This window comes from Pantherophis guttatus, chromosome 16 (assembly GCF_059756535.1).
Source record: "Pantherophis guttatus breed Tessera chromosome 16, ASM5975653v1, whole genome shotgun sequence".
NCBI lineage: Eukaryota > Metazoa > Chordata > Lepidosauria > Squamata > Colubridae > Pantherophis > Pantherophis guttatus.
In genome coordinates, this window is record NC_142078.1 from 6778887 (window position 1) to 6793377 (window position 14491).

The following is a 14491-nucleotide window of genomic DNA, read 5'->3' on the forward strand; positions in this document are numbered from 1 at the left end:
TCCGTTTCAAAGCCGAAGAGCCAGTGCTGTCCGAAGATGTCTCCGTGGTCATGTGGCTGGCATGACTCAACACCAAAGACGCACGGAACGCTGTTACCTTCCCACCAAAGGTGGTCCCTATTTTTCTACTTGCATTTTTGACGTGCTTTCGAACTGCTAAATTGGCAGAAGTTGGGACAAGTAACGGGAGCTCACTCCATTACGCGGCGCTAGGGATTCGAACCGCTGAACTGCCGACCTTTCGATCGACAAGCTCAGCGTCTTAGCCACTGAGCCACCGCGTCCCTCTCAGAAGGACAGTAGGCCCTAAAATGCGACACGAACCAAAGTTTTAGATAGGAAGATTTCAAAGTGTCTCAGAGCTATTTGTAATCCTGCTGAGCCATTGCTGCGAAATGGGATTTTTTGCAAAGTCCGTAGTTTTGAAATATATTTGGACATAGAAGGACGAAAGCGCGAGAAATAAGGAACTGAAAGTCGCCGATGGATAGAGCTTTGAGACGTACGCGGGTATTTGTGGAAACTGTCTGTCGGTAAGAAAGAACAAGGAAGTCAGTTGTGAAATGCGTGCAGAAAAAGTATGAAAAGAATGTCTTGGAATGAGCTCAGGGCCACTGGCCATAGCTACTCCTTGCTGGACTCAGCTATGTCAATGGACCTCATTGCAATGGGTCATTGATATAAGTTGTGTTATGGTGGCTGTACTTGCTCCAAATTGCTCATGAAATAATCTTAAAGTAAGAATTGTTTATTGTGCTACTGTGTCTTGTTTCTTTATTGGGATATTTTTATCCTTCCCTCCTTCCTAGACTTACTCCAGTGCCTTTTCTGTCCCAGAAAATCTTAGGGTCTCTTTTCTACGAATACCTCGGGGGGGGGGCTTTCAAATATGCTCTCGAATACTATTTCAGTATCCAGTCCTGTTGGCCTGACCGCTTGCCTGCTTGACCGGTTAATCTTCCTTAACCAGTTATTCCCCCCACTTCTCTCTTTGTTTTTGCTCCCTGATGTTAACTGATAACGTTCTTGTGTGCGTATTGGTTGCGATTTACCCCAAAACAAATCACGCTGTGCGAAACGAGGTTGACTTACATTCTAGCACTCTGATCTCTGCTAAGGAAGAGTGTGATGGATTTTGCTGCGGCTGTTCCTGCCTCTCCCCTTCCCCCCACCCCAAAAAAAAGCTTATCTGTGTATCCTCCTCAGGGGTGGGCTTCAAAAATTTTAGCAAGGGGTTCTCTGCCTGGTTGCTGGGTGGGTGTGGCCTAGTCGGCCTCCTGCACCATGGTGGTGGGGGTGGGGCGTTTTTGCCCTCCCCAGACTCCAGAGGCTTTTCTTGAGCTTCTGGGAGGGTGAAAATGGCCTCCCCAGGCTCCAGAGGCCCCTGTTTCTGGCCTTCCCGAACTTCCGGTAGGCCTATTTTTCAACCTCTCCGAGCCTCCGTGCATGCCTTGCACTTACCTGAATCCAAAACGGGCCGTGTGGGGACTCCTGGGAGGGGAGGGGTGGGCGGGGCCAGCCAGGAGTGGGATTTGGGGGTTCTCCGAACTGCACGGGATCTTAGCTAGAGGTTCTCCCGAACCCCTGCGAACCCCCAGCAGCCCCACTCCTGATCCTTCTCCCTCCTGATTTATTTTCACACAATTAAGATTGTACGCACAGTTGCTTGCTTACAAGGTGTGATGGGGGCGTGTGTATATATATATATATATATAGGTCTTTGGTTATTCGGGTCTTCTCCCACGTAAAATTGGAAGTGTCTTGGCGACGTTTCGACGAAGTCTCATTCGTCATCTTCAGGCTGGTGTTCTCGGCTTCGTGCTTCCAGGAGCAATATATATATATATATATCGGCCAACCCCACCAGACCAAGTGGACCTTGGACCAAGGCTGAATGGCACAATAAAGTCCCAGCCCAACCTTGGATGTCCCCATCCATCTTGGATGGAGAAGCCAAGAGAATCCCAAGAAAAATCACATCACAGAGTAGAATCTGGCGGTTCCTGAGTCCTCCACAAACCCCCTTTTCTTGTCTGTGATGGTTTCTCCTTCTTTGCTCTTTTATCAGCGTTCGTGTATACCAATCAACCCCAACCTATGACTTTCAGATGACTTGGACTACAACTCCCATTACTCCAGACAGCTAGTAGGCTTGAACTATGTCTGTAAACAACAGGGCAGTGCAGATCTGATTTCAAACCATCGCTCTGGAGTGTCCAGAAGCACGAATGCAGCTCTTTAAAGCAGCCACGTCATTCCTAGGATTGGGAATGTGGCCTCTTGTAATTGACTGATAGGAATTTGGTCAATGCCCAGATTTTCTAAGCACTACCGTCCGAGATTTTTGGGGAGTAAATGATCTCCAGTGTGCCGATAATCGCTGGGACCATCATGGCTGATTCATGCCATCGTCTTTTGCCTTCCATTTTTAGATTATTATTATTTTTATGGTTTGTTTGTACAGTCAGAGGTTGATTTCAGCAGGTTCTGACCAAGTTCTGGAGACCGGTAGCAGAAATTTTGAGTAGTTCGGAGAACCGGCTCCACCCCCATCTATTCTCTGTCTCCCAAGTCCTAGCTGATCAGGAGGAAATGGGGATTTTGCAGTAACCTTCCCTTGGATTGCGGAGGGAATGGAGATTCTACTGTATCCTTACTCTGCCATGCCCACCAAGCCATGCCATGCCACGCCCACCATGCCACACCCACAGAACCGGTAGTAAAAATTCTGACTGGCTCCGCCTCCATCTATTCTCTGTCTCCCGAGTCCCAGCTGATCGGGAGGGAATGGGGATTTTGCAGTAACCTTCCCCTGGATTGCGGAGGGAATGGAGATTCCACTGTATCCTTACTCTGCCACGCCCACTAAGCCACACCCACCAAGCCATGCCACGCCCACCAAGCCACACCCACAGAACCAGTAGTAGCGACCTGAGATGGGCCCGTCCCTCACATCTGAGTGCAATCCCGTCCTATATCGCTGTGTTTTTGATGCTGTACACGTGTGGATGGCGCGCACAAGCGAATTGCCGTGTTTTGTGATGCCGCACGCGGATGGCAGGCGCGCACATTTCCAGTGCTGGGAAAACCAGTGGTAACAGTATGAGAAGCTCACTGGATTTGGCATTTTTTTTTTAAAAAAAAATTGATTTATATGCCGCCCTTCTCCGGAGACTCAGGGCGCCTTACAATGCGCTAAGCAATCCAACTATCGAGTCCCTTCCAAAGAACTGAGGTAGTCAGATATTGATTTTTTTTCCCCCGTAGATATTACAAAACTGAGTAAATTAACAAGGAGGGGTTGGGGTTTATTTTTTTGGGTTATGCGATTTTGCTAGAGCAAAATCTTGCTACGGCTTTTACACGCAGCTGTGCCTCTCTCACATAATTGAAACAGACATTTCTGGATTCACGAGGCTATTTCCGTGAACTGCCTTCACTTCTCATACCCAGGCCTGGTGGTTTCTTTTTTTTTTAAGGCAGGCGAGGCTAAAATTAGCAGCTTTCATAATCAATAGTTAATGATTTAAGATGCTTTCTCTGACTCCAGGCACTCTGCTTCTATTTTGGAAGCTACTGCCGTGGGTGCTTCGGTTATCCTGTATCCTCCCCACAAACCATCCATCAGAATAGACTTCGGAAGGGACCTTGGAGGTCTTCTAGTCCAACCCCAAACTTTCCCAATGCTGACACCATTTCGTTCCCCTTGAGAGCGACTTTCAACCTTTCAGAAAAGTCTCCCCGGGGATGATGAAACCATTTCCAAAGGAAGTCAAAGGACCAATCAATCAGAATAGAGCCGGAAGGGACCTCGGAGGTCTTTAGTTCAACCTCCTTTTCAAGCAGGAGACCCTACACCATTTCAGACAAGTGGCTGTCCTGTCTCTTCTTAAAAGCTTCCAGTGATGGGGCACCTCATAATTTAGATAGATAGATAGATAGATAGATAGATAGATAGATAGATAGATAGATAGATATGGATGGATAGATAAATAGAGAGAGAGGGAGAGAGAGGGAGAGATAAATAGATATAGATAGATAGATAAAGATAGATGGATGGATGGATAGATATATAAATAGAGAGAGAGGGATAGAGATAGATAGATAGATATGGATGGACAGATAGAGAGAGAGGGAGAGAGAGGGAGAGATAGATAGATAGAGATAGATAGATAGATAAAGATAGATGGATGGATGGATATATAAATAGAGAGAGGGGGGGATAGATAGAGATGGATGGACAGATAGAGAGAGAGGGAGAGGGAGAGATAGATAGATAGAGATAGATAGATAGAGATGGATGGATGGATGGATATATAAATAGAGAGAGAGAGAGAGGGATAGATAGAGTTAGAGATATATAGATATGGATGGACAGATAGAGAGAGAGGGAGAGAGAGGGAGAGGGAGAGATAGATAGAGATAGATAAAGATAGATGGATGGATGGATAGATATTTAAATAGAGAGAGACAGGGATAGATAGAGTTAGAGATAGATAGATAGATGATAGATAGATGATAGATAGATAGATAGATAGATAGATAGATAGATAGAGATATAGATGGATAGAGAGAGAGAGAGAGAGATATGGATGGATAGATAAATGGAGAGAGAGAGAGACAGGGAGAGCTAGATATATATAAATATATATATAAATATATATAAATATATATATAAAACCTGGCTAGAAGAAAACACACACACACACACACATATATATATATAGAGAGAGAGAGAGAGAGAAAGAGAGAGACAGTAGAAAGATAGATAGATATGGGAGATAGAGATAGAGATAGAGAGATAACCTTGCATGATATGCAGTGTGAGTTATTTTTTCCCATGATTGCTGGATTAATGGTCTCTCCTAAAAAGAATGGGGGGAGGGAAAGGGAAGGCAGAGATGAGGAAGGTCCTACCTCCCAGATGTCGAAATTTAATATCTCAGCTATCTGAAGGTGAAGAAATTCAATGCTTTGGCGGAAACCCCCCCCCAAAACAGCTTAGATCGGAACTACTGGGTAGAACCAGTCTCTAAAAATAGAAAAAAAAATATGGCTCTGGGGGAAAAAACAGAAGATATTAGAACAAAGGGAAAAAGTAAGTGGAACAAGCCACGAAGTCTGTCGGCTTTGATTCATTGTGGGGGGACTTTTGATCTGCAAGTTATGACAACAGAGCCATCCGTCTTCCCCGGAGCCCTTTGTTGAAAGATTAAACTGAGCGCACTTGATAAAAAAGATAAACCCAAATGCACACCCTTATAACCTTAAAGAGTTTTGGAAAGAAAACCAAGGGCAGGAGGTTGCCTAGAACCTGTAAAGTTTAGGAGTGTCCCATTCCCCCCCCCCCTCGTCACTTTAATGCTTTTCCAAAGAGAAGTTAAGAATAGAATAGAATGGAATGGAATGGAATGGAATGGAATAGAATAGAATAGAATAGAATAGAATAGAATAGAATAGAATAGAATAGAATAGAATAGAATAGAATAGAATAGAATAGAATAAGAATCAACAGAATAGAATAGAATAGAATAGAATAGAATAGAATAGAATAGAATAGAATAGAATAGAATAGAATAGAATAGAAATAATAGGGGAGTGGAGTGGAGTGGAGTGGAGTGGAGTGGAGTGGAGTGGAGTGGAGTGGAGTGGAGTAGAGTAGAGTAGAGTAGAGTAGAGTAGAGTAGAGTAGAGTAGAGTAGAGTAGAGTAGAGTAGAGTAGAATAACAGAGTTGGAAGGGACCTTGGAGGTCTTCTAGCCCAACCCCCTGCTCAGGCAGGAAACCCTACACCACTTCAGACAAATGGTTATCTAACCTCTTCTTAAAAACTTCCAGTGTTGGAGCATTCACAAGTTCTGGTGGCAAGTTGTTCCACTGGTTAATTGTTCCCACTGTCAGGAAATTTCTCCTTAGTTCTAAGTTGCTTCTCTCCTTGATTTGTTTCCACCCATTGCTTCTTGTCCTGCCTTCAGGGGCTTTGGAGAATAGCTTGACTCCCTCTTCTTTGGGGCAGCCCCTGAGATATTGGAACACTGCTATCATGTCTCCCCTAGTCCTTCTTTTCATTAGACCAGCCATGCCCAGTTCCTGCAACCGTTCTTCATATGTTTCCGCCTCCAGTCCCCTAATCCTCTTGGTTGCTCTTCTCTGCACTCTTTCTAGAGTGTCCGTATCATTTTTACACCATGGCAACCAAAACTGAATGCAGTAATCCACGTGTGGCCTTACCAAGGCCTTATAAAGTGGTATTAACCCTTCACGTGATCTTGATTCCTCTTAAGTTCTTCTCTGAACTTCTGTCATCTGACAACACGCTCAGAAGGAAAATCCTCTCTTTCGCCTGGTTGATGAAAAAAAAAAAAGAGCAAAAATAAATATATAATAATTGCCCTTGATGATTAAGGATGGGTAGGCAAGTTGTCCAACAGATCTGGAAAAGCTCCGGAGCTGAGAATGTGGATCTAGAATGATCCGCTCTTTATATTTGGTCTAAAGCAGTGGGATCTCAACCTCATTCATTCATTCTAACTCTCAGAGTTCCCCAGCACCTGGAAAAAAGATGACCTTATTTTCCAAAACCCCAGAAGGCAGGACAAGAAACAATGGATGGAAACTAATCAAGGAGAGAAGCAACCTGGAATTAAGGAGAAACTTCCTGACAGTGAGGACAATTGACCAGTGGAACAGCTTGCCACCAGAAGTTGTGGGTGCTCCAACACTGGAGGTTTTTAAGAAAAGAATGGACAGTCACTTGTCTGAAATTGTATAGGGTCTTCTGCTTGAACAGGGGGTTGGACTAGAAGATCTCCAAAGTCCCTTCCAACTCTCTTATTCTGTTCAGGCTGTCAGTTTATGTTATTTTTTACGAGGCCATCATCTTTCTTGAAGGCTGAGTTGGTCACCTCAGGTACTCGCTGTAGGTTGCTTTAATTTTCTGCAACTCAAAGCTCACCCCTTCAAATGAACCAATCGCAAGATGTGTGAGCCTGTGTATCTCCTTCTCCGTGTGTCTGTTTGGTCTGATCTGAAGTATGTTTTCTGGGCATTCTTCCCCTCCCGCTCCAGTCTCCTTGCCTTCTTCAGCCTTGATTTCTTCGACGGTTTACGACGACAGCTTGACAAGCCAACACAGTCTGACATTTGTAAATTCCCTTTGGTGTCAGTCTGATTAGACTGTCTACTGTTGACCTCACCCCATTCCTAAGAGGTCTGTAAGGGGTGTACATAAGCACACCAGCGTGCCTACCGTCCCTGTCCTACTGTCCCCGTTTATTTCTACCGATTTCCTGTATTCATAACCATGTTTATACTTATATCTGTTATCTTATACATGTTTGACAAATAAATAAATAGAATGAGCCTTACAGAAATGAAAGCACGCGATGGCGTTGCTAGTTAGCAAGACCAGATACTGATGTTGTGGGTGCAGCGCTGTGGGTATAATTAAAATGTTGATGCCCATCAAACCACCGTCGGTGGCTTTCCAAAGGTTTGTGTGAATCAGCGTTGTGAAGAGGGCATCAAAGAATATTTTTCTGGCATCATGCGATGAGCCAGACTTGCATAACTAGCTTTTCTTGTCCTGGGGTTTGCTTAGGGATTTAAAAGTGATGAACAAAACAGATTTAAAAGAGACACCGAGGGATTAGTTGGGGTGGGGAGGGAAGTTATGGGGAAGCCTGGTGGTTGGGTTGTAGGAAGATTTCAACTGAAAGGACACAGGAAGCAGAGATCCTAACAGGTTGGCTTTTAAGGTGGACCTTCAAGGTGGAAGCTTCCACAACTTCTGAAGGCAACTTCTCTTCCATGGGTCGATTGATCTCACTGTCGGAAAATTTCTCCTTATTTCTTGGTTGAATCAATCAATCAGAATAGAGCTGGAAGGGACCTTGTAGGTCATCTAGTCCAACCTCCCCCCTCTCCCAAGCAGGAGACCCTACACCATTTCCGACAAATGGCAGTCCAGTCTCTTCTTGAAAGCCTCAAGTGATGAAGCTCCTACAACTTCCGAAGGCAACTTCTGTTCCATGGGTTGATGGCTCTCACTGTCAGAAAATTCCTCCTTGTTTCCAGGTTGAATCTCTCCTTGGTTAGTTTCCATCCATTGTTTCTTGTCTGGCCTTCAGATGCTTTGGAAAATAGCTTGACCCCCTCCTCTCGGTGGCAGCCCCTCAAATATTGGAAGACTGCTATCCTGTCTCCCCTGGTCCTTCTCTTCACTAGGCTAGCCATGGTCAGTTCCTGCAACAATTCATCGCATGTTTTAGCTTACAGTCCCCTCATCATCCTGGTTGCTCTTCTCTGCACTCTTTCCAGATCTTTCTAGATCTATAACTCGGGTGTAGGATGAGGCTGAAGGTTCGTTCTCTGAGCTTGTGGGTTGGTTTCCAAAATGCTTAGGGCCCCCCTCCCTTACGTAAGTAAGGTATTCTTACTTATAAGGACAGCGAGAACAATCAACCGATGGAACAGAAGTTGCCTTCGGAAGTTGTGGTAGCTTCATCACTGGAGGCTTTCAAGAAGAGACTGGACTGCCATCTGTCAAAAATGGTGTAAGGTCTCCTGCTTGGGCCGGGGGTTGGACTAGATGACCTACAAGGTCCCTTCCAATCTGTATGTCTCCAACGTGTTAGCTCCAACAAAGGGACTCTCTTCGTGAAACTTGGTTTCAGGATAGGAAAAAACATTCGCTCCTCAACCGTTGCATGAGAGTTTTTCTAACTTGATGGACGTCCTGTGTTGTCATTCTTGGGCATTGTTTTGTATCTGGTTTTTGCTGATCGGGTGCAACTTTTGGAAAAACAACGAGGCTTTGAGCTGATGGCATGGCTCTTTTTGAGTAGGCGTTGGAGGGGATCAACGGATCAACCAATCTTTCTTCTTCTGCCATGGGCCGGGCCTCCAAAGCTGAGTTTTGCTGGCGCTATTGAATAATGCTGGATCAAACCATTCCCTGCAGTTGGCAGAAGGCATGCATCCGACATGTGTCCGCTGGATCAGATAACCCTCTTGCAAGACCGAAGGGGAAAGGAGAGGGATAGAGGAGAGAAGAGAGGAGGGAAAGAAGAAAGGGAAAAGGAGAGGAGAGAAGGTTAGAAGGGAGGAAGAAGGGAGGTGTGGGGGAAAGGAAAGGGAAGGAGAGAAGGAGAAGGAGAGGAGGAAAGAAGAAAGGGAAAAGGAGAGAAAGAAAGAGAGAGGAAACAAGAGTAGGAGAGAAGGTTGAAGGGAGGAAGAAGGGAGGTGTGGGGGAAAGGAAGGGAAAGTAGAGAAGGAGAAGGAGAGGAGGAAAGAAGAAAGGGAAAAGGACAGGAAGAAAGAGAGAGGAAATGAGTAGGAGAGAAGGTTAGAAGGGAGGAAGAAGGGAGGTGTGGGGGAAAGGAAGAGGAAGGAGAGAAGGAGAAGGAGAGGAGGAAAGAAGAAAGGGAAAAGGAGAGGAAGAAAGAGAGGAAACAAGTAGGAGAGAAGGTTGAAGGGAGGAAGAAGGGAGGTGTGGGGGAAAGGAAGGGGAAGTAGAGAAGGAGAGGAGGAAAGAAGAAAGGGAAAAGGAGAGGAAGAAGGGAGAGGGGAAGCAAGAGTAGGAGAGAAGGTTAGAAGGGAGGAAGAAGGGAGGTGTGGGGGAAAGGAAGGGGAAGGAGAGAAGGAGAAGGAGAGGAGGAAAGAAGAAAGGGAAAAGGAGAGGAAGAAAGGAAACAAGAGTAGGAGAGGTTAGAAGGGAGGAAGAAGGGAAGTGTGGGGGAAAGGAAGGGGAAGTAGAGAAGGAGATGGAGAGGAGGAAAGAAGAAAGGGAAAAGGAGAGAAAGAAACAGAGAGGAAACAAGAGTAGGAGAAAAGGTTAGAAGGGAGGAAGAAGGGAGATGTGGGGGAAAGGAAGGGGAAGGAGAGAAGGAGAAGGAGAGGAGGAAAGAAGAAAGGGAAAAGGAGAGAAAGAAAGAGAGGAAACAAGAGTAGGAGAGTAGGTTAGAAGGGAGGAAGAAGGAAGGTGTGGGGGAAAGAAAGAGGAAGGAGAAGGAGAGGAGGAAAGAAGAAAGGGAAAAGGAGAGAAAGAAAGAGAGAGGAAACAAGAGTAGGAGAGAAGGTTAGAAGGGAGGAAGAAGGGAGCTAAATATCTATGGAGATTCTCAGACATCCAGGTCATGGTTGTCCCCAAGATGCTTTTTTCAAGAGGCAACCGGACTTTCTGGTTTTCCTTTGAAGACGTTTTGCTCCTCATCCAAGAAGCTTCTTCAGCTCTGGCTGGATGGTGGTGGGGAATGGAAGGCTTTATACTCCTTGCAGACAGCTGGTCATTTGCATCCTTTTATCAAGTCGTTGAGGCCACTTCCATTTTCCAACACAGTCCTTTCAACGGCACTCGGAGATTTATCTCAGGGTATCCCTGAGTGGTGCAGTTGGATGTGGAGCCTTCTTGGAACTGTTCCAAGAAGTTCCAAGAAGAACACTTCCAAGAAGGCTCCAAACTCATTTGCACCACTCAGGTGACCCTGAGGACACAGATAAACCTCCAAGTGGCCTCAACGACTCTCTAAAAGGATGCAAATGACCAGCTGCTTGCAAGGAATATAAATCCTTCCATTCCCCACCACTAACCAGTCAGAGCTGAAGAAGCTTCTTGGATGAGAAGGGAAACATTTTCAATGCAAAACCAGAAAGTTTTGAAAAAGCACCTTTGGGGCGAAGATGGACATTAACTTTAGGCAGAGGTGCTACAGCTCAACAGGTGTGGTCTAGTTGTGGTTTTTGGGTTGGGTTGGAGTTCAAAGACCTGCTTGGCCACCAAGCTAAGCCTGCTCCATCTCGTAGTATGTTGCAAGAATAAAAATAGGGTTGATTGTCATACGGATCATCTCATTAATTTGATTCAGACCTCCAATTTGGAGATTATTTATCGTTATTTATCTCCCTAACTTAACTGGAAGTAGACCAACTTTGCTTCGTAGGGGGGGAAATAGTAATAAAATCCTGATTATTACTGATGTAAGAGATAAATTTCCCATTGTCGATCACAGTTCAGCTTGCCGGTTTAAAGCTTTGCATATCTTTCATTAAATCAAGTGGGGTCCATTACCACTTGAGTTTTACTGCTTAATCTTGACCGACCCCAATCAAGTTGTTTTCTAACGTTTTCCAACCCAAAATTCAGGTTTTTTTAATCCCTATCTTAAAACGATCAAATTGAAGTCGGAATGGGACAACTGACTCTGAAAAACTCACCGTGGGACAATTCAAGAAATACCAGAGTTAAATATATTTTAATAGATTAATAGATTTGGAAGGGACCTTGTAGGTCATCTAGTCCAACCCCCCGCCCAAGCAGGAGACCCTACACCATTTCTGACAGATGGCAGTCCAGTCTCTTCTTGAAAGTCTCAAGTGATGAAGCTACCACAACTTCCGAAGGCAACTTCTGTTCCACGGGTTGATTGTTCTCACTGTCAGAAAATTTTTCCTTATTTCTAGGTTGAATCTCTCCCTGATCAGTTTCCATCCATTGTTCCTTGTCTGGCCTTCAGGTGCTTTGGAGAATAGCTTGACCCCCTCCTCTCTGTGGCAGCCCCTCAAATATTGGAAGATGCTATCCTGTCTCCCCTGGTCCTTCTCTTCACTAGACTAGCCAGGCCCAGTTCCAGCAACCGTTCATCGTATGTTTTAGCCCCCAGCCCCTTAATCATCTTGGTTGCTCTTCTCTGAACTCTTTCTAGAGTCTCAACATCTTTTTTATAATGTGGTGACCAAAACTGGATGCAGTACTCTAGGTGTGGTCTTACTAAGGCTTTATAGAGTGGTATGAGTACCTCCCTTGATCTTGATTGAATCCCTCTGTTCATGCAATTGAGGATTGCGTTGGCTTTTTGTCCTACACTCTCCAAATTGGGATCTGAGGCCAGGTGTGTTGTCTGCAATGACTCAACTGTAGAAAAAAGAGGAAATATGATTCTCCAATCAGCCCGTAATTAATTTCAGGTTCCTTTTTTCCCCCTTTGCTCCTCTTGCAGATGTCTTCTGCAACTGCAGCTCCGTCGGAAGCACAAGTGTGGGTGAGTGCAACGCCACGGGTCACTGTCACTGCCACCCAGGATACACGGGGCCCTCGTGCGACAGATGCGAAGATGGCTACTATCTCAGTCAACCTCCCCAACGTTGCCTTCCTTGCGAGTGTCATCCCGAGGACTCCATCTCTTCGTCCTGCGACAAGTAAGGAGAACTCCTTCGAACCTCTAGCCCGCCGCCTTCTTCGTTCCTTCTCTTTTAATGGCCAGGGAATGTTGGCGAATATAGTTTTGGAATGTGGGATGGTTCCCATTTTTGGTCTTGTCATGCAACGTGGGAGGCAGTAGTATGGGGTCCCGGATGCAGCGGTGACCCATAAATTGCCTGGTGTTGCGGCTGTGAAATGCATAAATGCAGGGGTGGGCTTCAAAAATTTTAGCAAGGGGTTCTCTGGCCAGTGGCTGGGTGGGCGTGGCCATGATGGGCGTGGTCTAGTTGGCCTTCTGCACCACGGTGCACTCTGAGATTTTCTTGCAGACATTTTTTAACCTAACCAGGTAACATCATCAGTGCTGGAAAGGAGAGTTGTTTGTGGAGTAGAGGGAGGAGGAGGAGGAGGAGGAAGAGGAGGAGGACTGGGGGGTCCTTGGTGCTCTCTGAGCTTGGTTAATTCCTTGCAGACATTTCATTACCCAACTAGGTCACACCATCAGTGCTAGAAGGGAGTGGAGTGTGGAGGATCAGGAGGAGGAGGACTGGGGGGGGGTCCTTAGTGCTCTCTGAGCTTGGTTGTTTCCTTGCAGCTGTTTCATTACCCTACTAGGCGATTTTTAGTGGCTTTTCTTTCAAGCATTGGTGGGAGCGGTTTTGGTGGCTCCCACTGTCTTTTCAGGGGTGTCTTTGATGGCGTTAGTCTCTCCTCCCTACTTCCCCAGTCTTGACAATATGTCATCATGCAGCAATCGATGGATTGTTCTCCTCCTTTGCGGAAAACTCCAATCAACACACACACCCCGCCCCGCCACCTCCAGACATTTCTGGACGGCGGATCTTTTGATTCAGGAGAGCCTGATGTGGCCGGCATTGCTTCCAGTTGGGAAGGGAACGGTCTGGCAGAGGCCTGGCGATGCGGTCCAGATGCGTATTGGGCGTTTTGACATTTCACCAAACGCCTCTTCAGAATCCTTGGAGAGTTCTGTCCCCGGCTGAGCGAATTCATGTGGACAAGACTCCCATTTGCAAGCATCAATGGAGGAATGCGGCTTTGTACAATGCGCCAGTGTTCGGGGGCAAAGAAAGCGCCCCTGTTTGCTTCCCACCATGGAGGGGGGCTTTGCTGGCGTGGCGTCACGGAGATGATGGTTGCAGGGATGCCAGAGCAAAGAGGAGGGGGGGGCACGACGGCCCTGCGCGGCGGCCACTTCCTCCGAACACAGAAGCTGTTATTACATTCCGAGTTTTTTTTTCAAAGACGGGGCCAGGGAGAAACCAGACGCGATTGAGACATTTTGCCCAAGGGTGATTTTGGGTCTCTGGACTTCCCCTTCCTCTGAAAACGTCTGGATTAATTGAGCTGAAAAATCAAGCTATAGGGCGAAAGGTTGGCCGAGGTAGACGGAGGATGGTTCCCCGTGGAGCCATCTTGTACCGGGGCTTCTTGGTGGGGTCGTTGAACCATTTGGCGAGGGTGATGGAAGACAGGAAGAAGGGGGGAGAGAGAGAAAGAGAGAAAGAGAGAAAGGGAGAGAGAGAGAGAGAGAGAAAGGGGGAGAGAGGGAGAGAGGAAGAGAGAGAGAGAAAGAGAGAGAAAGAGAGAAAGAAAGAGAAAGGGAGAAAGAGAAAGAGAGAGAGGGAGGGAGGGCAAGAGAAAGAGAGAGAGAAAGAGAAAGAGAGAAAAAAGGGAGAGAGAGAAAGAGAGAGAGAGAAAGAGAGAGAGGGAGGGAGAGAGAGAGAGAGAAAGAGAGTGGGAGGGCAAGAGAAAGAGAGAGAGGGAAGGAGGGAGAAAGAGAGAGAAAGAGAGAGAAAGAGAGAAAGAGAGAGAAAGGGAGGGAGAGAGAAAGAGAGAGGGAAAGAGAGATAGAGAAAGGGAGAGAGAGAGGGAGAGAGGGAGGGAGGGAGAGAAAGAGAGAGAGAGAAAGAGAGAGAGAAAGAGGGAGAGGGAGAGAAAGAGAGAGAGAGAGAAAGAGAGAGAGAGAGAGAGAGAGAAGGGAAGGGAAGTGTCAGGCAGTAAATCTTGACTGAAATGGATTTTTAAAATCTGTCAGGCGTGGAGGGCCTGCGTGGAGGACATTGGTTCCTTTGTCCAAGCCACGCAGGGCCTAAAGACGGGTCATCACTCTTCGCGTGGCCCAAGGGAGCAACAGAAGTGGTGGTGGGGGGGGGAATTAAGGGACTGATAGAAAACAAATTCCTTTCCATGTCTTGCCGGTCTCTGAGCCCGCAGAGCCACGATTAATGGCCCTTCGTTTACTCAATGAAACCAAATCTTTGGGTTTGGACAC

General features: G+C 46.3%; 1 protein-coding gene and 1 long non-coding RNA gene across 2 annotated transcripts in view; one reads left to right on the top strand and one right to left on the bottom strand.

Annotated features, from left to right (window-relative positions):
* MEGF9 (multiple EGF like domains 9) overlaps positions 1 to 14491 on the top strand; it is a 62771-nt gene that overhangs the window by 26615 nt on the left and 21665 nt on the right. Inside the window, exon 2 of the mRNA XM_060694868.2 lies at positions 11996 to 12194. Coding sequence (XP_060550851.2) covers positions 11996 to 12194 — 199 coding nt within the window. The remainder of the gene's footprint in view (positions 1 to 11995; positions 12195 to 14491) is intronic.
* LOC132712644 (uncharacterized) overlaps positions 1 to 14491 on the bottom strand; it is a 30070-nt gene that overhangs the window by 5185 nt on the left and 10394 nt on the right. The window lies entirely within an intron of this gene.